At 51.2% G+C, this 21,769-nt stretch overlaps 4 protein-coding genes across 16 annotated transcripts in view; 2 read left to right on the forward strand and 2 right to left on the reverse strand.

Moving 5' to 3' along the window:
• Nucleotides 1-8,694, forward strand: part of HPDL (4-hydroxyphenylpyruvate dioxygenase like) — a 25,736-nt gene extending 17,042 nt beyond the window's left edge. For both annotated transcript variants that reach the window (XM_077752108.1, XM_077752107.1), the window contains exons 2-3: nt 5,384-5,460; nt 6,501-8,694. In XM_077752108.1, the coding sequence (XP_077608234.1) occupies nt 6,743-7,861 (1,119 nt within the window). In that variant the 5' untranslated portion in view covers nt 5,384-5,460; nt 6,501-6,742 and the 3' untranslated portion in view covers nt 7,862-8,694. The remainder of the gene's footprint in view (nt 1-5,383; nt 5,461-6,500) is intronic.
• MUTYH (mutY DNA glycosylase) lies at nt 8,640-16,717 on the reverse strand. Of its 12 annotated transcripts, none has more exons than XM_077752094.1 (17): nt 16,291-16,443; nt 13,166-13,272; nt 12,931-13,051; nt 12,230-12,378; nt 12,101-12,140; nt 11,905-11,978; nt 11,725-11,766; nt 11,578-11,649; nt 11,390-11,503; nt 11,207-11,304; nt 10,985-11,129; nt 10,841-10,904; nt 10,470-10,661; nt 10,231-10,367; nt 9,994-10,146; nt 9,532-9,573; nt 8,640-8,836 (listed from the first exon to the last, which is right to left on the reverse strand). In XM_077752094.1, the coding sequence occupies exons 2-17, from the start codon at nt 13,178-13,180 to the stop codon at nt 8,705-8,707; spliced, it is 1,590 nt and encodes a 529-aa protein (XP_077608220.1). In that variant the 5' UTR covers nt 13,181-13,272; nt 16,291-16,443; the 3' UTR covers nt 8,640-8,704. The 12 variants fall into 12 exon arrangements, 11 of the variants coding, with proteins under 11 accessions (XP_077608220.1, XP_077608224.1, XP_077608225.1 ...); XM_077752098.1 differs by lacking the exon at nt 13,166-13,272 and adding an exon at nt 15,502-15,667; XR_013332107.1 differs by having other exon boundaries at nt 8,779-8,836; nt 9,328-9,573; nt 16,291-16,445.
• On the forward strand, nt 16,372-20,046 carry TOE1 (target of EGR1, exonuclease). The gene is made up of 8 exons (XM_077752106.1): nt 16,372-16,602; nt 17,369-17,511; nt 17,603-17,643; nt 17,777-17,873; nt 17,998-18,156; nt 18,422-18,681; nt 18,885-19,044; nt 19,124-20,046. The coding sequence occupies exons 1-8, from the start codon at nt 16,551-16,553 to the stop codon at nt 19,742-19,744; spliced, it is 1,533 nt and encodes a 510-aa protein (XP_077608232.1). The 5' UTR covers nt 16,372-16,550; the 3' UTR covers nt 19,745-20,046.
• The window catches only part of TESK2 (testis associated actin remodelling kinase 2), a 145,562-nt gene continuing 143,746 nt past the window's right edge, over nt 19,954-21,769 (reverse strand). The window contains exon 11 of the mRNA XM_077752093.1: nt 19,954-21,633. Coding sequence (XP_077608219.1) covers nt 20,912-21,633 — 722 coding nt within the window. The 3' untranslated portion in view covers nt 19,954-20,911. The remainder of the gene's footprint in view (nt 21,634-21,769) is intronic.

Raw genomic sequence — 21,769 nt, forward strand, 5'->3', positions numbered from 1 at the left:
CAAGGTGGCAGAGCCCACTTATGTGTGGACAGGCAAACTGTCTATTCTATGTGAACCCCACATACACCTGACATACACAGGCCTCTTCCTCAATCCCTTCTACCCACCCCTGCCTCTTGCCTCCTAGTTACACCCCGTGGACTCCCAAATGAAGATCATAGCTGGAGGGAAATGGTCAGGCTGTAGATTCATTGAAAATAGCAGGAGCTCTGTAGTCAGATAAACATAGGTTTGAATTTCACCATTTTTCTTAATAGCTGTGTGACTTAGGCTGGTCACTTAACCTCTCTGAATCTCATTTTCTCATCTCCAAAATAAGAATTGCCTTCTGTACTCTTAGGGTTTCTGTGAGGATTAGAAACAATATAAATGGGTTATACTCAGTGGCACTCAACCAATGGTAGCATTGTCAGACATAGGTGGGGCTGTCCCTAAATTCTTACAACCACCAGGCTGCAAGGTCAGCACACCAGTGGAGCTACTGTGATGAGCTTGGCTGGGTTATAGCTAAGCTCTCCTGCTAGACCTAGACCTTAGTCTCATGCAGACATGAAGGCTTTGGCCCCTCTTCCATGGTTTGGCTGGTATTGTCCCAGTTTTAGCACTGAAATTTCCACTACCTGGGAGCACTGGAAGTTCAGTCTTGGGAAAACTGGAATGGTTGGTCACCCTATCGAGGCAGCTGACCCAGAGCAAATGGAGAACGTCTCAGACCTGAGAGAAGAAGCTGGGCTTCCCATAACCTTTCCCAGCTGTACCTACTCAGCCCCTCATGCTGGGTTCCCAGACAAGTCCTGGTTAAGCAGAGGTCAAGGGTGACACCTAGAGGTTATGTTAAAAACTGCAGTTTGGGAGCGCCTGGGTGGCTCAGTTATGGATTGACTCTTGATTTCTGCTCAGGTCCCAATCTCATGGTTTGTGAGTTTGAGCCCTGCACTGGGCTCTGTGCTGATGGTGCAGAGCCTGCTTGGGATTCTCTCTTTCTCTTTGTCTCTCTCTCTTCCCCTCCTATGCACCCTCTCTCAAAATAAATAAACTTTAAAAAACTCTGCAGTCCAGGGGCGCCTGGGTGGCTCAGTTGGTTAAGCGTCCGGCTTCGACTCAGGTCATGATCTCATAATTCATGGGTTTGAGCCCTACATTGGGCTCTGTGCTGACAGCTCAGAGCCTGGAGCCTGCTTCAGATTCTGTATCTCCCTCTCTCTCTGACCCTCCCCTGCTCATGCTGTCTCTCTCTCTCTCTCTCTCAGAAATAAATAAAAAACATTAAAAAAATAAAATAAAAACTCTGTAGTCTGATAATTGTCCATCAGCCCCTAGAAGCCTTAGTTTGTTCATTAATAAATATTGAGGCACTGGACATAAGTCTTGGGGGTCTTGGGAGACATCCTCAAACAAGTTAAATTTAAGCTGATACTTAGTGATTGGTAAGTTGTTAACCAGGTGGAGGCAGTTGAGAAAGAACAAGGACTCTAGGCAGGAAGGAATAGCAAAGACAAAGTTCTGAGTAGGAAGAAGCATGAAACTTTCAAGAAACTAAAGTATGGAGGAGGGGGGTAGTGGTGACAACAAAAGTTGGAAAGGTTGTCAGGGATTAATCAGGTAGGGAAAATTTTTTGTCTTTACCCCAAGTGCAAGTAGAACTTAGTGAATGTTTTTAAGCAGGACAGTAACATAATCAGATCTACATTTTTCAAAGCTAACTCTGGCTACTGGGTGGAGACTGGTTAGGACAGTAGTAAACCTAAAGCCAGGGAAGCAATTAGTAGTATCCAGGTGGTGCGGCAACAGTGAGGCCCTGCACTTGGGTGGTACAGGGGTATAAAGAGTGAGGTGACGATTTGAGAGATGTTATGGAAATAGAATGGGCAGGAACATGGTGATGGACTGGAGGTAAGGGGTAAAGAACAGCAAGATTCAAAAATGATGTAGGTTTCTAAATAGGACCACTGGAGAGCAGTTGCTGAGATGGGAGCATGAGAAGAAGGAGGACAGTGCTGGGCATGTTGAATCCAAATCAAGCTGACAAATAAGCAGTTGCATAAAGATTAGGAAGGGAGACATAAATGTGGGGATCATCTGGAAGGAGACTGGTAACTGAAGCCCTGAGCAGCACCAACATTTAAAAATGGGCAGAGGAGGGGTGCCTGGGTGGCTCAGTCAGTTGAACGTCTGACTTCAGCTCAGGTCATGATCTCACGGTTCGTGGGTTCAAGCCCCTGTGTCGGGTTCTGTGCTGACGGCTCAGAGCCTGGAGCCTCTTTTGGATTCTGTGTCTGCCTGTCTCTCAGCCCCTTCCCCGCTCCTGCTCTGTCTCTCTCTGTCTCAAAAATAAATAAACTATAAAAAAAAATTTTTTTTTTTAATGGGCAGAGAAGAGATAATGAGACCAAAGGAAAACCAGGTGAGTGTGATGTTATAAAAGCCAGGCAAGAGTATTTCAGAAAGAAGATGGGGATCAACTGCAATAAAATATTTCTGAGAGGCAGTGAGAGGGATCTGAAAATTGTCCACTGGACAAATGAAGATCACTAGTGACCTTAGACCCTTTTAAGGTAGAATGATGGACAGAAAGACAAATACTAGATTATTTCACTTATATGAAGCTCCTAGAATGGTCAAAAGTAGGCTAGTTGTTCTGCGGGTTGGGGGCAGGGGAGACTGGGGAGTTAACTATTGGGGAAAGAGTTTCAGCTGGGGAATAGGTTAAGTGTTCAGCAGATAGAGGATGGTGATGGCTGTGTTGCAGGATTTTTTACTTCAATACCCTGGGTTCGTGGTCTTGCCACTTCAAAGAATGAAGAGGTGGACACAAAATGAGCAGCAGGCAAAAGTTTATTAGAGTATAAGATCAGAAAGGAAGAATAGTATGAAAGCTCTCTTTACAGAGAGGGGACATTTGAAAGTGAATCCCATGACAATAGGCAAGGGCCTTTGTTTTATAAGGTTCTGGTCAGCACCCCCTTCCCTTCCCTCTTGTTCCTTCTCAGGTTCTACTTTTATTGGCTAGCTAAACTAAAGGCCTAGTCATTCCTTTATGATGGGCTCATTTCCATTGTATGAGGGGTGGTCTTAGACCATACCATCTACTACTTATTTTAAGTCAGGTCTTTTGTCAAATTCCTGAGGGAAACCTGAGAGGGAGGTAATGTCTGTTATATTCTTAAGAGGAACCTGAGGGGGTTTGCTGTGGTCAGGCACTCCCAGCATTGTTCCAAATTATGTTCTTTTCTCCACCCAGGCACCCCAGGGCCTAATCTTTCCTTTTCTGCCTACTGAATCCTATCTTTTCTTATCATAGCTGCACAGTATGAATGTACCTCTTTTAAAAGCTTTAATTTGTAAGTAATCTCTACACCCAATGTGGGGCTTGAACCCACAATCTGCAGGTCAAGAGTCTCATGTTCCACCTACTGAGCCAGCCAGGTGCTCCACAATAAGAATGGTACTTAATACCACTAACTATACATTTAAAAGTAACTAACACTGTAAATATTACCATGTTATGTGTACCTTACTACACACACATACATACACAAAAGTCACCTTCTCTGTAAGGTTTTCCAGGTCACTCCTTGTAAAATGTCAAGCCCTCCGCAGACTGGAAGAGAAACAGAATCAGGTAGAGGCGGAGGAGGGGCAGGGCGACAAAAGCGGAAGCTTCCGGCCCGCAGCTGCCAGGGGAAGGGGTTGGGAGAGGCGGGTTAAGTTGAAGCCAAGGGTGACACCTAGAGGTTATGTTAAGAACAGCAGCTGATAGTTACCCACCTGGCCCTGGAGTGGAGGGGAATGGCGGGGTGGGACCAGAGACGCGCGAGTTCAAGTACCCACCTTTTGAAGCTGGGAGAGAAGAGACAGAACAGGGCTAGGGTCAGGATTTTGAAGGACGAGAGTGCACCTCCGCCGGCCCCTGGGCTTAGGGTGAGACCTGCAGGAGGGGCGTGGCTCCACTGGTTTGGCTCCAGAGACCTTCGCAGTCCCCACCTCCACCTCCACTGCCCTGGCCACTGTGGAAGGCAGATGTGGCAGAAGGCCTCCTGCAGCGCCATCGCCTCACCCCTTAGACCTGCGTGCACTCCAGAGCCCACCCCTAGCATCCTAATCCCCAGGAGAAAGGCAACAGCAGCCAGGCGTGGAGGATCTATTAGGTGAAAGTTCCTCAGGACGCTGTATTGGTCACAGCTCAGATGCCAACAGGGCTGCAGGAATCAGAGCCTGGCCTCGAGGGAGACCAACATCAATAACCACCTGTACACACAGACACCCCCCACCCCCCACCCCAAGCGGGCTTCCAAAGAGCTGAATCTGTTCCCTGGGCCAAAGTCAAGCACAGTGCCCTTGCAAGGCAACTGTGCCCTAACCAAGATCACCCTGTCTTTAAGACAGCTCCACCTGGCCTTCAGAAATCTACCCTGTCCCTCAGGAGCAGGTGGAAGTGATGGGTCAGGGGTCCTGTTTCTGCTCTCTTTGTCCACACGTAGGGCCCTTGAGTGGAATCCCCTTTGGCTGGACCAAAGGCCTGGAGTCACTAGAGCTGCTCACCGGGGGCACTGACCATGATAGTCTATTCTCTCTTGGGACCCTCACCATGATAGTGGGGGTAAAAGATAGCCTATTCTGCCCCAGCTCTAGAGCACTATTCCCAGGGACCCTTCCCCCAGAATTCACACCAAAGCCAGGGCCTTCATAGTGCCTTCCCAGTGCTCAAGCCTGGGGAGGGAGGAGTAGTCTTAATGTGGCTGTTGTTCTTGGTCCTACTGTAGCACCCTCTTCTTGTGACATGTATCCCCACCCAGACTACTTTGTTTGTCCTGACCCCACATAGCCAGGTCCAGGTTCACAGGTCAAATCCTGGGTCCCTTGCCAGGCTACAGCATATACTACCAATAGCCCTATGAAGTAGGTACTATTATTATTCCCATGTTTACAGAGGAGAAAACGAAGGCTCAGAGAAGGTTAGCAACTTGCCCCAAGTCATACAGCTACTAAATATTGGAGGCAGTTTTCAAGCCCAGGTCTGTCTGCCTTTTGGAACCCATGTTCTCAAATTTACTAGTCTGCAGAGTAACACCAAGTGCCTTTTACCACCACTGATCAACTTCTGCTGCCTTACTGGCTGCAGGCCTGAATACCCCAGCCAGACCTCTTTTTCTCACCCTGTCCCTCCATCACATCCTTCTTCCTCTTGCCAATGAAACTCAACGGTATTGCATCAGGCTCCCTGACAATCTCCTTTGCAATGCTTTGAACCATAGCACCCATGCTAAATGTCTCCCCAATTTTATGCTCTATTGCTCCTCTGAGGGTTTGGCTTATGCTCCTCACTGATTTGACTTTTTCTCTCTTTCTCTTTCTTCTTTCTTTCTTCTTATTTTATTTTTAGGTGCCACATCCAAAGCGAGGCTCGAATTCACGACCCCAAGATCAAGAGCTATGTGCTCTGCTGACTGAGCCAGCAAGGTGCCCCTCCTCACTGACCTTTTGCTTTTGTCTTTACCCTTCTTGGAGTGCCCTTCCCAAGCCCTCCAAAGAGCCACTAGCTAAAGTCAGAAGATTCCTGGTTTCCTCAATCCAGTAATCTCACACAATTCTGGGGCTCAAGGCCAGAAACACCCACAGAAAACTTTTCTGGCCCAGTACCCAATCAGAAAGCTTCAAAGAGCAAGTAGGGTTTGAGTTCTAGTCCAAACAGAGTCAGGACCTGGAGAAAGGACACCACTGCAGCTGTTTCTTTCACGTCCTGAGCCACCAGATTTTTCTCCAAAGCTTGCCTGGGACAGGGGATAAAGATTTTTGACAGAGAAGTGCGGTTGAAGAAAGAGGTGCAGTTGAGAAATTGTCAGAGAGAAACAAAAGAGATTTGTAGGAGCCATATAAATGGCCAATCTTCGAATAACATCAGTTTCTCTGGACCCATTTGGGAAGGGTAAGAAAATCTGTAACTTGAAACATTTAATATACTTTTTAAAGTTTTAAAGGTACAACAGGGCTTAAAGGCAAAGTTTTCTAGGACTCTTTTTTGTTTGCTTAATGTGAGGCTTAAACTCACTACCCTAAGATCAAGACTTGTATGCTTTGCCGACTGAGACACCCAGGAGTCCCCTCTAGAATTTTTAAGCTAAAATTGGTAGAAATGACACTGGTAAGAAGTTCAGGGCTTCGGGACAGGGTGGGGGTGGTAAGGGGACGGGGAAGGATTCTGGCTTCTCCCCCAGCGAGGGCTTGTTCCCTTTGCTCTAAGTTTGAAGGATGAGAGCGAGCCCAGCGTCCTCCACCGAATGAAGGCAGCTATTGTGATCTTCGGGGGGCGGAGAAGGGAGGCTCAGTGCCAACGGGTGTGGCTCAGCCAGAGGCTCTGGGAAAGGGCAGCCCCTTGTCCCCACAGTACCCTCGGGCGACAGCGTCTGGGCGGGAGGAGTAAGTGTGCGGAGTCCCGGGCTCCGCCCCCATCTCTCCTGCTCCGCCCCAGCTGTGGCTCCACGTGGTTTTCACCAGCGCAGCGCAGACCCGGTGGTCCCAAAGCAGCTCGGGATTGCGGAGGGCTTGGCAGGGAGAGCCGCTAGCCCCCAAGGGGGTCGAGTCTGTGACTTCTCCCCGGAAAAGAGCGAGGAAAAGGCTCTGCGGGAAAAACTGGATTCCACAGTCTTCCGACGAGAAGCCTGGGACAGACAGTTCCGGAGTTCTCAAGGACAGGTGAACGGCCCCAGGGGAAGGACAGGCCAGGGTCACCATCTGGACCGCCATGGCCGCGTCCGCCCGTGGTCTGTGCCACGTCGCTTTCCACGTGCCCGCGGGGCAGCCCCTTGCCCGAGATCTGCAGCGTCTCTTCGGCTTCCAGCCCCTGGCGGTGCGGGAAGCAGACGGCTGGCGGCAGTTAGCCCTGAGCAGCGGCGACGCGGTCTTTTTGGTGAACGAGGGCGCTGGGCCCCAGGAGCCGCTGTACGGCCTGGACCCACGTCATGCCGTGCCCAGCGCCACCAACCTGTGCTTCGACGTGGCGGACACGGGCGCCGCCGCCCAGGCATTGGTCACGCGGGGCTGCAGCGTGCCGGTGCCCCCTGTTAGCGTGCGGGATTCTCAGGGCACCGCCACCTATGCCGTGGTCAGATCGCCCGTCGGCAACCTCAGCCTGACCTTGCTGGAGCGCGCCGGCTTCGGGGGGCCTTTCCTGCCGGGCTTCAGGCCTGTGCCCTCTACAACGCGGCCAGGCTGGGTCAGCCACGTGGACCACCTGACCCTGGCCTGCACCTGTGGCAGCTCGCCCACACTGGTGCGCTGGTTCCGCGACTGTCTAGACTTTCGCCACCTGCCACTAAGCCCAGGTGAGGATCCAGAGCTGGGCCTCAAGGTGACAGCAGGATCCGGGCGAGGGGGACTGAAGCTCACCGCCCTGCAGCCCCCGCCAGGCGGCGCTGCCCCCGCCCTTGTGCTGGCCGAGTCCCTGCCAGGGGCTGCCAGTGGACAGGACCAGGTGGAGCAGTTCCTGGCCCGGCACAGGGGACCCGGACTGCAGCACGTGGGGCTGTACACGCCGAACATAATGGAAGCCACTGAGGGGGTAGCAGTGGCAGGCGGCCAGCTCCTGGCTCCTCCTGAGGGGTACTACCAGCAGCCAGGCAAGGAAAGGCAAATCCTAGCCGCTGGGCACCAGCCTAGCCTGCTGGCCCGACAGAGGATCCTGTTAGATGGCGATGAAGGCAAGTTTCTGCTTCAGGTCTTCACCAAGTCTCTATTTCCAGAGGACACTTTCTTCCTGGAGCTGATTCAGAGGCAGGGGGCAACAGGCTTTGGCCAGGGCAACATCCGGGCTCTGTGGCAGTCGGTACAGGAGGAGCAAGCCTCCAGGCACCAAGAATCCTAAGGAAGGTTGGTGCTGGGTTCACCATCCTGTCCCGGAGCACAGGGCCTGTTGCAACTGAGTAACACCTGTGGAGGCTTGGAGTGGAGAGGGCTTTGTCCCCAGGGGCCAGTACCTGCCAGAACTTGAATCTCTCACTGGGATCCAAAGAGGTTGGATTTTATTTTTTCTTTGAAACTATCAAATTGTTTTTACATAGTCTAAAACTAATATATATGCAAAATATGAAGAATAATAAAGGTATTACGTAACTAGGTAATAGAATATATATATATCAATACTTTTGAACCTTCCTTATGACCTTCTCTGATCCATTTCCTTTCACCCTACCCCTAATTTTATGATTCTTAACCTCCTGATTTTCTATGTTTCACTACAATAGAATACAATTGTACAAACAATACAAACATAAATTTAGTATTTGAGGTAGGAATTTAAGACCCAACAAATCCTCCCCTGTGTTTCCCTGCTCCCCAGAGAGCAGCCTCTGCAGGGGGGGAGGGGTTGGGTCAGGGCTGAGCCCAACCACCTGCTCTAAGACAATACCACTACTCCAGTCAGAGCTGACCAGAGACCAGAGCCAAGGATGCTGGGTGTCAGCCCCTGGCAGAGGCCCCCTGAAGCTGCCTTCTCCCTCTCTCCTGGGGGCTGGGGGAGGACAGATCACTCGGACAGAATGCCCGCCTGCACTGCCCAGGGCTGGCTGGGAGCTCAGCACCAAGCAGGACTTTTCAGAGAGGAAGAATGAGAGGACTAGGAAGAGGACGGAAAGTCTCCAAAATGACTACAAAAATAAGCACTTTATTAAACAACAGGATTCTCAGGAAGTGGGGGCTTCTGGGAGTGTCACTGGGCCATACTGTTGAGGCTGGATGCATCAGTGGGGATGTGGGGCCGAAAGAAACTATCCAGGACTTGCTGGCCTGGGCTGGGCTTTCTCCGCGTGGATGGAGTGGACACCTGGGATCTTTTGGAACCCTGTGCAGAAGCCAAAGGAAGAAGGCACTAAGGGGGCAGCAGAGTCCTCCTTCCACCCCTCTCACCGCTGCAGTGATAGAGCTCAGATTCTAACCTGAATTCTGTAAAGCTTCCAAACTCTGCTGTCAACTCTACATGGCAGCCCAAGGTAATCTTTTTCTAAGATACACACCTCACTCCTCTCTCCACCAGAAATGCCTCAGTGGCCTGGTGTTCATGGCCCTGACTGGCCTGCACAGGGCCTGCTATGCTTACAGCTCCTTGCGCGCTGCGAACTGCACTGTGGCACCTTTGCTCACGCTACTCTTGAGCCTGGAAAGTACATTCTTACTGCTGATTCCCCTCCCAGACCTGGAGAAAATGGTTCATTTTTTGAATCCAAATTACCAGCTGCATCTTCTAAGCAGCTTTTCCGGATTCTTGCCTCCCAGCTGGAACTGAAAGCTCTCCACCTTATAAACCACAAAGTCCGGTACAAGCATTTCACACACCTGTGACCCTATTGTCTCCATCATTTGTTCTTATTCCGTCTCCACCCTGGACCCCAGACTGTAAGGTCTCAAGATAAGAACTGTTCCTCTCCCTATGGTGAAGCCTGGCGTGGATAATGTTCATCCAAACATGTCATTTAACTCATTGAAAACCTGTGGATTCGGGCCTGGGAGAGATGCCTGGGTGAGGGCCAAGAGACTCACCTTGCCGGTCCCTGGCTGTTGGCCCTCATACACACGGAACACCTAGCCAAGGATAGAGGGGGAGAGTACAGGACTGGCATCTTCCCCCAAAAGAGCCAGACCCCTATGTTCTCTCAATTTCACAGCCCAGTACATCTGTTTAAAATACGGTTTTTCAGGGCGCCTGGGTGGCTCAGTCGGTTAAGTATCCGACTTCAGCTCAGGTCATGATCCCATTGCATTCAAGACCCACGTCGGGCTCTGTGCTGACAGCCAGCTCAGAGCCTGGAGCCTGCTTCAGATTCTGTATCTCCCTCTTTCTCTGACCCTCCCCTGCTCACGCTGTCTCTCTCTCTCAGAAATAAATAAAACATTAAAAAATAATAAAAAATAAAATATGGTTTTTCTGTTTACATAGTAATAGGTTCACGTAGAACATATAGGAAGCACAAAAAAAGCACACAAAGACAACACAGGTCGTGCCTTTTTCATGGCGGTGGAGACAGCTGCCGTGTGAAACTCCTCCCGGGTCAGCCAGCGAGCACCAGGTGGTGTGATGGTCACCGGGGTCTGCCCTTCCAGGGCCAAACCGTATACTTGATATGTCAGCTTGATGTGAGAGAAGGTGTGGACTACCTGGAGGGAGGGTCAAGGGACTGAAACAGGCCTGTGGATATGTCCACAAAACCATTTCTCCTCATCCTTCCACTGGTCACTCACCTGCCCAACGTGCTGGAGGTGGGTGGCTGGGAGGGGCCCGGCCCAACTCTGCAGTTCCTGCAGCAGGGCCTCGCGTTGACATTGCCCTGAGGGCTCTGCAGCCACAGACGGAAACTCCCACAATCCAGCCAGCAGACCTGAGAGGAAGGACGGCCAGGTGTGGCTGGGCCTTAGCTGCTGACTCCTCCATTTCTCCGGTGTTGCTCATGCCACTCCCTCCACTCCCAGGATCCAGGTACCTGACTTAGGCCTCTGCACCAGCAGAATTCGAGCACCCCCAAGGGCCCTGGGCTGCTCCAGAACACAGATGGCAGAGCACTCCTCCCTGGGGGGCCTCCGACTGGCCTTTCTGGGAAAGTTGGTGACTCCCAGGGTCTGGTCCCAGGGCTCCGTGGGAGGTGAGCACAGCTGGCACTGTTCAGTGCTGGGAGCTGGGAAGAGAGATACCTAAGCCCCACTCAGGCTTAGGTGAACTTAGATGCCAACCCCAGAGAGCAGGTCGTGGCCCAGCTCTGCAGAATCTTATTCAAACTGTACGAGGATAAACTAGAATGAGGCTTCCGCAAGCAGCTCCTTGGCAGTGCAGTGAAGGGCTGGGGCTGGTACTTACCACACTCCTCCACATCAGGACTGCATGGCAGGCTCTGTGAGGCTAAGAGTTGTTCCCGCTCCACCTAAGAGGCATAAAGCAAGGTGTCATATGGCAGGGGTCACCCTCTAGGACCCCTGCCTGCCCCTTCCCCAGATGGCTCACCCTCTGGTGTGCCCGGCACATGCTCTGGACAGGGCACTGGCTGCACCGTGGGTGCTGTGGGGTACACACTGTGGCCCCCAGCTCCATGGCTGCTTGGTTAAAATCCCCTGGCCGGGCTGGGTCTACCAGCTGCTGGGCTAAGCTCCTACAAGGAAACATTGCTGTGAGCCAAAGACACTTTGGAGATACCCTTCCCAGTCTCCCGTTACCCCAATATCTTACCAGAGCTGCTGGGAGACAAAGGTGCTTCCAGGATCAGCACCAATGGCTCGGACACGACACAGCACCCGTACTACATTCCCATCTACCACACCGGTTGCCTGGCACAGAGGAATCCAGGAATCAGCCTGGTCTAGGAGGAAGGAGGGTGGGCACATACAAAGTAGGGGTGGGCTATGGACTCACCTGGCCAAAGGCAATGGAGGCAATGGCCCCAGCTGTGTACCGCCCCACGCCAGGCAGAAGCTTCTGCAGAGTCTCTGCTGTATGTGGCACATGGCCCCCTAGCTCCTTTACCACCTGGTTGGGGTGGGAGGCTCAAGGTTATGAGCCACCTGAGGCCCTGGGGCTCACCCTCCCTGTTTCCCCCTTACCTTCTGGGCTCCCTCCTGCAGCCGCCGGCCTCGAGAGTAGTAGCCCAGGCCAGCCCAGAGCTGGTTCACCTCCTGTGGGTAGAGTCAGAGAGATCAGTGGTCAGTCCTCAGTTGTACCCATTTCCCCTACCCTAGGGTGGCACTCACCTCCAGGGACGCACTAGCCAGGTCCTGCAGCGTTGGCCACTTCTAGAGCCCGAAGGTGATCAAAAGGAAGAAAGGTCAAGGGTGAGGGAGGTGAAGGAAGACTTCTTTACCCCCACCCCAAAGGCTAGGCTCTTTCTGGAGTCTGGCTCAATGACCCTCCCCTTCTTTCCCTGAAGTCACCTGCATCCATCGGGTATAATAGTCGATCACCGTGGCAACCTGGGTCTGCTGCAGCATGACCTCTGAGACCCACACTGGGGGAGAGGGGTTGGCATGAGGGCACTGCTGAGCTGCCCTGCTCCCAGCCCACGACCCCTACACCCCAGACCAGTGGGCATCCAGGCAAAGCAGCCCTGCTCTCAGGAGATGCACTCACCAGCGTACGCCCGCCTGTCCGGGTCCACTTCACCCTCTGCCTGCCAATGCAATCCCAGACACGGAGTTAGTGTGGAGGGGGCCTGGCAGCAGCCCCCCACCCCACTGTCTCTGCCCCTCGCCTGCTTACCCGCCTTCTCCAGGGCAGGTCCCGTTTTTCTCGGTCGTACCAGCTCAGAAGGTTCTCCCGAAAGACTGTGACCTCAGCTATGTCTCTGAATAGGTGGTATGGGGAGACAGAGGCCTGCAATACCACCTCCTTGTGTCGTCTGGCCAAGCCTGCAGGGGCCTCAGAAAATTTAGGCATAGTCCCTGCAAGAGCTGTGCACCAGGTACCTGGGACACTGTATTCAGCACTGCCCCCTTAGGGCTTCCCAAAACCCCTTGCTTAAGCTTTGAACCCGGAGTCAGACCAAAATTCTCCAGATGTGTGTAACCTTAACCGAATTTCTAGCCTTAACTTTCCTAGGGTGGTACTGCTGGCTCCTTTGTTTCTGGGTCATGATGAAAATCCAACAATTTCAGCCAAGCATAATATATACCTGTTCAGGACTTTCCCATTTACAAAACACTTTCAGGCTCATAAACTCATTCGATCCCATGAAAGCCACATGAGGAAGGAAATGCACAGGCTACCACTCCATGTCACTGGTAAGAAAGTAGCCACTCAGAGCAATCATCCCTAAGATACACAGCAAAGTCAGAATTAGATCATAACTAGTCCCTTAAAGCCTTGACGTACAACCATGCTGCCTTCCCAGCTTGAATCGACCTCCTTCTCATGGCCAATGAAACCAACCCCTTAAACTTGACTCAGACCAAGCTCCTCACCATCACGGGTAGAAGGCTTGACCTGGCTGCTGCTAAGGACCTGCTTCTCCCTTCCCTCCTGGCTGGATGCCTGCTTTCTGCGACAACTCCTCACAGCGGTTTGTGGCTTCTTCATGATGGCCTAGAAGAGAAAGCCCAAAGTAGTCTGTCACAATGAGGCTGAATCTTGGGGCACTTCAGTGAGTACAGCCACCTTCTCTATAGCACTCATTATAGAGTGCCTAGCTTTTCTTACTCTCCAGATGCTCATGGCTTTGCTCTTGGCTGGCTGTGGCACTGAGGTATGACCAGTAGGGCTGAGTTTCTGCAAGTGACTTCAGAGGGACCAACATTAGCATAGTCCTGGAGACACACACAAAAGAAGAGGCTGGGGCTGGGCTGGGTCCTGTGCAGGAGGACCTCTGTGTCCCTGATGTTTACTGTGACTGTACGTGTGGACAGGGCTTCTTCTTCTTCTTTTTTTTTTTTTTAATGTTTTATTTATTTCTGAGAGAGAGAGAGAGAGAGAGCAGGGGAGGATCAGAGAGAGAGGGAGACACAGAATCTGAAACAGGCTCCAGGCTCTGAGCTGGCTGTCAGCACAGAGCCTTATGCGGAGCTCGAACCCGCAAACCATGAGATCATGACCTGAACTGAAGTTGGACGCTTAACCAACTGAACCACCCAGGCACCCCTGGGCAGGGCTTCTTTAGGTGTGTCTAAGAGCATGAGGCAGGTAGGATGTTTATCTGCTTAGAGATGTGGCACATTTACATCAAAACAGGCTTTAGCAGTCATGTAGTCCAACCCCCATTCTGCAGAAAGGAGAAACCAAGGATCAGAGATGGTTAAGATATTTTTTTAATGTTTATTTTATTTGAAAGAGAGAGAGAGAGAGACATAGACAGAGAGAGAGGGAGACACAGAATCCAAAGCAGTTGTCAGCACAGAGTCCGACCCAAGGGCTAGAACCCACGAACTGCTAGATCATGACCTGAGCAGAAGGTGAATGCTTAACTGACTAAGCCACCCAGGTGCACCAGGGATGGTAAAAGATTTGCCTGAGAGCAGATGGCAAGTTGGGGTGGTAGAAGGGGATGAGCTAGTTTTTATTACTAATCTTTTCCTGGTCTAGTAAATCATAGCTGGCTGGCAATTGGTAATGAGAAATAGATCTCAATTTCAATGAGAAATTGATATTCACTGCTCCCTGTTCTTTTGGTGCCCATTTCTCTATATAACCAACAGTTAGTGGAGGTATACTGTATGCCAGGCCTTATGCTAAGTATTTTACCAATTTCTTGCACAATCTCCAGATGACTCCATTAGGTACATTCTAGTATTACCTCCATTTTAGTGATGAGGAAACTGAGGCTTGTAGAGATTAGGCAACTTGTCCACCCAAACCCAAAAGGTCTGCTTCCAGGGACTGCACTCTGGTGCTGTGCTGTACTGCAGTACCTGAAGAGCTCCTGCTTCAAACTCTCTCCTTAAAACCTGACTTTATCACCTCATTTTCATCAAAAGAGCTTGCTTCCTCCTTCAGAGAAAAAAATGAATGTACAGATTTACTACACTCTGCACTCATCTGCATTCTCCTTTTCCTTCCCCCCTTTAAAGAATGGTCTCTTCTAAATTGTCCAAGCTCAGGGCACTGCTCCTCAACCCCTTTTACAACAGCCACTCCTCCCCTTCATAGCCAAACTTCCTTTACCAAACTCACCAACTCCGTAATTCATTCTACAATCCATTCTCCAGAGTACAGCAGTCTCATAAGACATGATCATGTCACTTTCTTACTTAAAACCTTCAATGGCTTCCCACTAATTCACTGAATAAATATTTATGTAGTACCTACTCTGTGCCAAGCAGTTTTAAGTACTTGGAATACTTCAGTAATTAAAACACCAAAGGTTCCTGTCCTCATGAAACCTGTATTCTAATGGAGAGCAAAATAATAATAATAATAATACACATAAGTAAATTATATAGGATGTCAAGTGGTAAATACTAGCATTAAGAGAAAAGGAATAGGTGAAGGGATAAGGAGTGGTGGTGGTGGAATGTTGCAATTTTAAAGTGCATGGTCAAGGTGGGCCTTATTAAAGTAGTATTTGACCAATGATTTATGGCAGTTGAAGGAGTTAGCCATGTGGATACCTGTGGGAAAGGCATCCTAAACAAGAGCTAGTGGAATGGCCTTAAGGAAGGTGCCTGTTTGCAGAATAATAAGGAAGCCAGTGTGGTTAAAAGGGCCTGAAGAAGGATGAGTAGTAGATGAGGTCAGAGGTAAAGAAGGTGGGGAGCATAAAATCACTAAGTACCTTGTAAGCCACTGAAGCACTTTGTCACACTTCTTGCTCTGAGAAACCAATCCTCTTAAAATAGTTCTGTAAACTCCAAAGATCCCCACCTGCCTCATCCCCTCACTATGTTCCAGCCATTTATTTGCCTAAATAGTTGCTTCAATAATTCAGGTGTCTGTCCACCTCACCCAATCCTTTCCCTCTACTTGGACAGGTCTTATCCTGTGCTTCTCACTCATTCTTTCAGGTCTTGACTTAAATTTCCAAATCAGCCCCCCAGTCTTACCCTCTTGTGTAATTCTCCATTTTTCCTCTTATATTAATTGTAATTTTTCATTCGTGTTTGTTTGATGACGGTCTGCTTCCCCTACTTGGCTATAAAACTCCACGAGCAAGGACTGAATCTCTTGTTGTCTGTTGAGTCCCCAGAGCTTAGCACCATGCTAAGTAAACTGTATACGATAAACACTTAATTAACGGGATGGGAGAAATCCAAACAATTCTGAATAATGATGAAAAAGAGCTGAGAGAGAAAGGCTGAAGATGAACTAGAAACAGTGATTAACTAAGGAGAAAGGATTGACTCCTTGGTGGGTCCAGATGGGAACCGGAGCCTTTGAGAAAGAACATGTCTCTCGTGGTATCAGGAGTCAAATCCAATCACTCTCTAAGTCAAATATACCTCCTAAGTGCTTACAAGTTGTCCCTTCCTTGCCGTCCCTGCTGCCAGGGCCTTAATTCAAGCCCTTATTATCGCTTCCCTATGTTATTTCAAAGGCTTCCCAGCCAGTCGGTGGCTCTAACTCCTCTCGCAGCCTCGCCCCGCGGCCCCCTCCCCGCCTTTTCACTTCCCAGACGTGAAGTTCCCATTCCTCCCTAGGAACTTGCCTATTCCCAAAATATCCTTCTTTCCCTCACACTCCTCTCTGTATAACTCCTGTGCGGACTTTAGGCTGCATCCGGGTAGCCATACCTCCTCCGGAGCCCCCCCACCCCCAACCCGGGGCCGAGCGGATGAAGACAGCATAAAGTAGCCGCCCACGTTCCCGCAAGATGTACGCGGGAAAGGAATTACCTCCCGCGCAATCTTCAGCGCCCGACTTCCCACGCACGCCGGAGGGCGTGGCTCCGATGCGCGCCGCGCCAGTCAAAGAAGTCCTAGCGCGCGCCGGGACACCGCCTTCGCGCCAGACCCGGGAGGTGTAAACGGAAGTCAGACCCGTCTGCGACTCCGGGGGGCCAGGCCCCGCCCCGATCCCTTCAGCGGGAGCTGAGCGGAGAAAAGCGGAAGCCCCGCGTACCCACACACTGCTCAGGCGAGCGACCCTCCGTGTCATGGCCGCCGACAGTGACGATGTCACAGTCTCAGCCCCAGCGGCCCCTGATGGTGAGTGGCTTCCCAGGGCTCCCACCTTAAAACTCTGCGCTCCGGGAAGGGGAAGGCCTCGGGCTCACGGCTCTAGAAACCGACTTAACAACGTTCAGAGGACTAGCTCCTTCCCGCTGAACCAGCCACGAGGAGACTACAAGTCCCGGTGTGCACCGCAGCTCGGCTGCAAAAGCCTGGCGTGTTGGGAGCATAGCCGGGGGCCATAGGGGCATGTCGGGAGAGTAGTCTAAAGCTCATAGTTACGTGCAGTGGATTGGGAGTCGAGGTCCAAAGAAGTCGGAAGTATTGGGAGCTTGGGTGTGAGGAATTATTTATGAGGCTCCGGGGCATAGTGGCTACCACCACTTTTGGCTACTGGGGCACCGTGGAAACAGTACTATCATGGAGCCTTGTGGGACATTAAAGGAGTCGCACTCCTCAAGCCCTGCAAAATATTTCCTGCAGGATGCCGTGAAAAGATCGTGTAGTCCAACCTTCCTCTTCTGCGGATTATGTGATGCTGATGGGAGAAGTAGTTTTCCCAAAAGCTCACATAAACCACTGGAAGATGCAGGCTTTCTTTCCCCAAATTGAGGGAGGGCACTGTGCACTCCAAGGCCTGTGTGCAAAGCATGTGTGATACAAAGGCTTTGAGGAGAAAGCTGCCATTTGCCTTAATGGAAACTGCCCCCCAACATTCCGCCCCCAGCCATGGCCTACCTTGGTATCAGTTTCCCTGGACTCCTGCCTGAGCATTAACATCCATCCCTCTCCTTACCCTCAGGTGGTGTCAGCAAAATCACAAAGTCTGGGGAGGAGCTAGTAGTCCAGGTTCCCGTGGTGGATGTGCAAAGTGACAACTTCAAGGAGATGTGGCCATCCCTCCTACTGGCCATAAAGACAGCTAGCTTCGTGGCTGTGGACACGGTGAGGGTTGGGGAATGGGGAGGACAGGTAATTTTGAAAGGGCTGGTTGGTGCTGGAAACCTAACACACCTCTCCCTTTACCTACTCATAGGAACTGAGTGGGCTTGGGGACAGGAAGAGTTTGCTGAACCAGTAAGTATAAGCCCTGATCTTATTGCCAGCCTTGGCAGGAGGGGAAGACCTCATCCCTGGAGTAGAAATCACAGTCCTGGGTGGTTTGAGGGCTAGCTTCCAGCCACAGCCACCCCCTAAACCCAACCCCAAGGTGCATCGAGGAACGTTACAAGTCCGTGTGTCATGCTGCCAGGACCCGTTCTATTCTCTCCCTGGGCCTCGCCTGCTTCAAGCAGCAGCCAGATAAGGTATGGGCTGATCTCACATCTATCCCTGGTCTTTGGCTGCCAGGGAGGAGGGTTGAGATCCTGGGAACATCAGATATGAGGTGTTTATCCGAAATCCTGATATAGCAGATCCTTTCTCTCCCAGGGTGAACACTCATACCTGGCTCAGGTGTTTAATCTGACCCTGCTCTGCATGGAAGAGTATGTGATAGAACCAAAGTCTGTACAGTTCTTGGTACAGCATGGCTTCAACTTCAACCGGCAGTATGCACAGGGTATCCCTTACCACAAGGGTAATGACAAGGTAGGTCTCCAGCCTTGAGACTGCCCCTTCTGTGGCTTCATTTCTTCCTAACCTAGGCTGGGTACATAGGGAGGATCTGCTTCTTAAGGAGTATGGGAAATCACTAGGGACAGGACTGGGGAAACAAGCTTGATACATAGGAGAATAGCATTGGGTAAGGCAGGGATGGGGAGCTTTCCAGGTAGGGGAGCCAGGGATAAGTGTCCTGCAAAAGAGGCTCCTGGGGGACTGTTCTTCCTGATGACCTTTCTTTCTTTCTACCCAGGGTGATGAGAGTCAGAGCCAGTCAGTGAGGACACTGTTCCTGGAGCTAATCCGGGCCCGCCGGCCCCTGGTACTACACAATGGTCTCATAGACTTGGTGTTCTTGTACCAGAACTTCTATGCCCACCTTCCTGAGAGCTTGGGAACCTTCACTGCGGACCTGTGTGAAATGTTCCCAGCCGGCATTTATGACACCAAATATGCTGCTGAGTTTCATGCCCGCTTCGTGGCCTCCTACCTAGAATATGCTTTCCGGAAATGGTGAGGAACTGGTTGAGGTTTAGGGATGGGGCCTGGTATAAGCCTGACTATTTCGTTTACTTAAGGTATTTATTGAGTGCCTACCAGGTGCAAGGCACTGTTTTAGGTGCTGAGGATTCAGCAGTGAGCAAAACAGACCAAAAAAACCCTATTCCCATGGAGTTTATACGCTAGTGGACCAATACCCTCTTGTGCTGTTGCAGTGAGCGGGAAAATGGGAAGCAGCGGGCAGCTGGCAGCCCACACCTTACCCTGGAGTTCTGCAGCTATCCTACTAGCATGAGGGCCCATATTGACTACCGCTGCTGCATGCCCCCTGCAACCCACCGTCCTCATTCCACCAGCATCTGTGACAACTTTTCGGTGAGAGCACCCACCCGTTTCCTGGGAGAGGGGAGGTTCTGATGTGGAATCCCTGTCTAAGCCTCTTTCCTACCTCTAGGCCTATGGCTGGTGCCCCCTGGGACCACAGTGTCCTCGGTCCCACGATATTGACCTTATCATTGACACTGATGAGGCTGTGGTGGAGGACAAGCGGCGACGGCGGCGACGCAGGGAAAAACGGCGGAGGGCTTTGTCGGGACTGCCTGGGAAACAGACCTCTGAGGAAAATGAGGGCGGCCCTCCCATGAAGCAGGTCTGTGGGGATGCCCTCAAGGCTGAGGAAATTGAGCAGGAAGTGGCCGAGGATGAGACTAAGAGGCAGCCTGGCTTGGAGCAAGGTCACAAAAATGACTTGGAGATGGGACTCAAAGCACCAGGGCTGGAAACAGCTGATGTGGTTACCTCAGAAGCACCAGGAGGTCAAGCTAGTCCTCACCCAGTGGCTGGGGATGGGTTGCATCGGGCTGGTTTTGATGCTTTTATGACAGGTTATGTAATGGCCTATGTGGGAGTGAGCCAAGGACCCCAGATCTGTAGCTCTGGGCCCTGGCTGCCTGAATGCCACAACAAGGTATACCTGAGTGGCAAAGCTGTACCCCTCACAGTGGCTAAGAGCCAGTTCTCCCGTTCCTCCAAAGCCCACAACCAGAAAATGAAGCTAGCTTGGGGCAGCAGCTGACACAACTGCTGCCTAGTGCTCAGGGCCCAGGTCGAGAACTGAGAGTGGAATGCAAGTGTCTGGGTCCCTCTAGCCTGTGAATGTCCTACTTCCAACTTCTACAGAGTTGTGGGGGAGGGGGTCTTGGCAGAGATACTGCTGCATCAGTCCTGGAACCTTCTTTACCCCAGAGGCTGAAGAACAAAGGTACACATAAGAAGGCTGACCAGCACCTGTAACACCGACTTTATTTATTTTTAAATCTGAAAGTGTCTTGGGAAAAAATATTACCAAAAAATCAACAGAAACAAGTTATGAAAATATTTGACCAGCTTCATCTTTGGTTATTTCTTATCGCGGCTCTTTAAGGACTTGACTGTTCCCATAGCTCCAGCCATAGCAGGAAGGGAAGAAAATCAGTCCATGTATAAACCATTTAACCAACTGAGTGTATCACATGTTGACAAATACATAGAGCAGGCCCTGGGGCCTACAAAACCAGCCCCACTCCCAACCACAAGGTTGAAAGTTTTATGGGGCAGAACATTAAGACTCCTTCATAAATATGAAAATAGATTAATCAACTGGAAAAGATCTTTGAATAGGTTAGCTAAGAGCCATGACCACCACGCTGCCTCACCCTCCCCTTGCATAGAAATGTAGTGATGTGGTCTGACTGTGCAGTAAGTGCAAACAGCAATTTTTCAAGTGTCTTAGACGTACTGGCAAGAAGCTTCCCAGTCTTCAGGTCTGAGAAATAGCCATGCTGTTTATGGCTTCCTGGTCAGCTCCAAGTTCCATCCAGTAGCTTATATGCCCAGGAAAGGGCAAAAGACAGACCTGGAGTGGGAGAAGAACCTGGGGTAATAGTTGCCTGCCAGCTCAAACTAGAACTAGGGGAGTCCTCTGGTCCTGTCTGGGGAAGTACATTGGGAGTCGGGTGGGAGCCAAACCTCCTTGCTGGATTTTCAGAAGCGTGATATCAGCTGTTGGCCCAAAGTAGGAAGGCCTTTCACTGCTCTCTCTCCTCATGCACAGCAATTAGGCACTTGGAGCCCCCAGATTGAGCTTGGCTTGGCCGAGCCGGCCTGCTCTGTAGGCCACAGGGAAGAGTCAAGGCTATGCACAAGGGGGCCCAGTGGCATCAACTGAAGGTTCACCCCCAAGGTGAGGTGGGACTAACCCCCCTCACCCATCCTGTTCTCCCCGGGTTTTCAGGCCTCCTATGCCTGAGACAGAAAAAGGGACTGGAGCCGAGCCTCGTGGCCTTTCTTCTACCTCCATCTCCTCAGAGGCACCTGCAAGGCATGGACTGGCCCCCTGGGACCTGGGCCCAAAACCGTTTTCTTCCTGAGGACTGGAGCAGTCCATGGCTTCATGGGCCGGAACAGGTGGTAGGGCAGATGCTCGGAATGGCGGGATCTCTCTTACTCTGTACTTGAGACTACTGAGGCGTGGTGGGGGCCCATCAGATAGTGATTCTTCTCGGCCCACAAACGGACAGGCTTGATGCAAGAACTCTGGTGAACCAGGCAGAGAACGCCACCGGCGAGCAGGTGGTGCCAAGGGCTCCTGCCAGTCAGCCAGATGCAGAGTTCCAGGCCCTGGTGCATCCAGGTCAAATACCAGGGAGATGACAGACTTGCTGGGCAGGTCAAAGAACTTGATCTTGCCTCCCTTGAGGTCCTGGCGAGCACTGAAAGGGTTGATTTTGGGGGTGCGGACAGCACCACCTCGTTGTGGCCGGTAGTAGGGGTCCAAAACGTTTACTGTACGTGGGGGCTTACGAGAAAAGATGTCTGACTGGCTTCGAGACAGCCAGATAGTACGTCTTGGGCGTGGGGACTTGGGAGGGATTTTGTCATCCAGTGAGCTCAGTCTCTTTACACCAGGTCCTTTGTCCAAGAGTCCTGAAAAACAGTCAAGTCAGGGTTACTCATAGCAGTCGTGACAAACAGAAGCAGCACCTTCTGCCACAAAGTGTTTCAACAATGAGAAAAGAGGCACTATGCCAGGTCATAACTCAAGAGTCCAGTGCTTCTTCCA

Source organism: Crocuta crocuta, unplaced genomic scaffold, assembly GCF_008692635.1.
Source record: "Crocuta crocuta isolate KB4526 unplaced genomic scaffold, BGI_CrCroc_1.0 scaffold367, whole genome shotgun sequence".
NCBI classification, from domain to species: domain Eukaryota; kingdom Metazoa; phylum Chordata; class Mammalia; order Carnivora; family Hyaenidae; genus Crocuta; species Crocuta crocuta.

Excerpts from the sequence above, each read along its gene's own strand:
- MUTYH (XM_077752105.1), bottom strand. The coding sequence starts at position 13,045 with ATGAAGAAGCCACAAACCGCTGTGAGGAGTTGTCGCAGAAAGCAGGCA. Across the intron at positions 11,767-11,904 it reads ATTATACCCGATGGATGCAG|AAGTGGCCAACGCTGCAGGA; the intron begins GTGACTTCAGGG and ends TTCGGGCTCTAG. Across the intron at positions 11,305-11,389 it reads CCTCCATTGCCTTTGGCCAG|GCAACCGGTGTGGTAGATGG; the intron begins GTGAGTCCATAG and ends CCTCTGTGCCAG.
- TOE1 (XM_077752106.1), top strand. The coding sequence starts at position 16,551 with ATGGCCGCCGACAGTGACGATGTCACAGTCTCAGCCCCAGCGGCCCCT. Across the intron at positions 16,603-17,368 it reads AGCCCCAGCGGCCCCTGATG|GTGGTGTCAGCAAAATCACA; the intron begins GTGAGTGGCTTC and ends CCTTACCCTCAG. Across the intron at positions 17,644-17,776 it reads AGGAAGAGTTTGCTGAACCA|GTGCATCGAGGAACGTTACA; the intron begins GTAAGTATAAGC and ends CCCAACCCCAAG.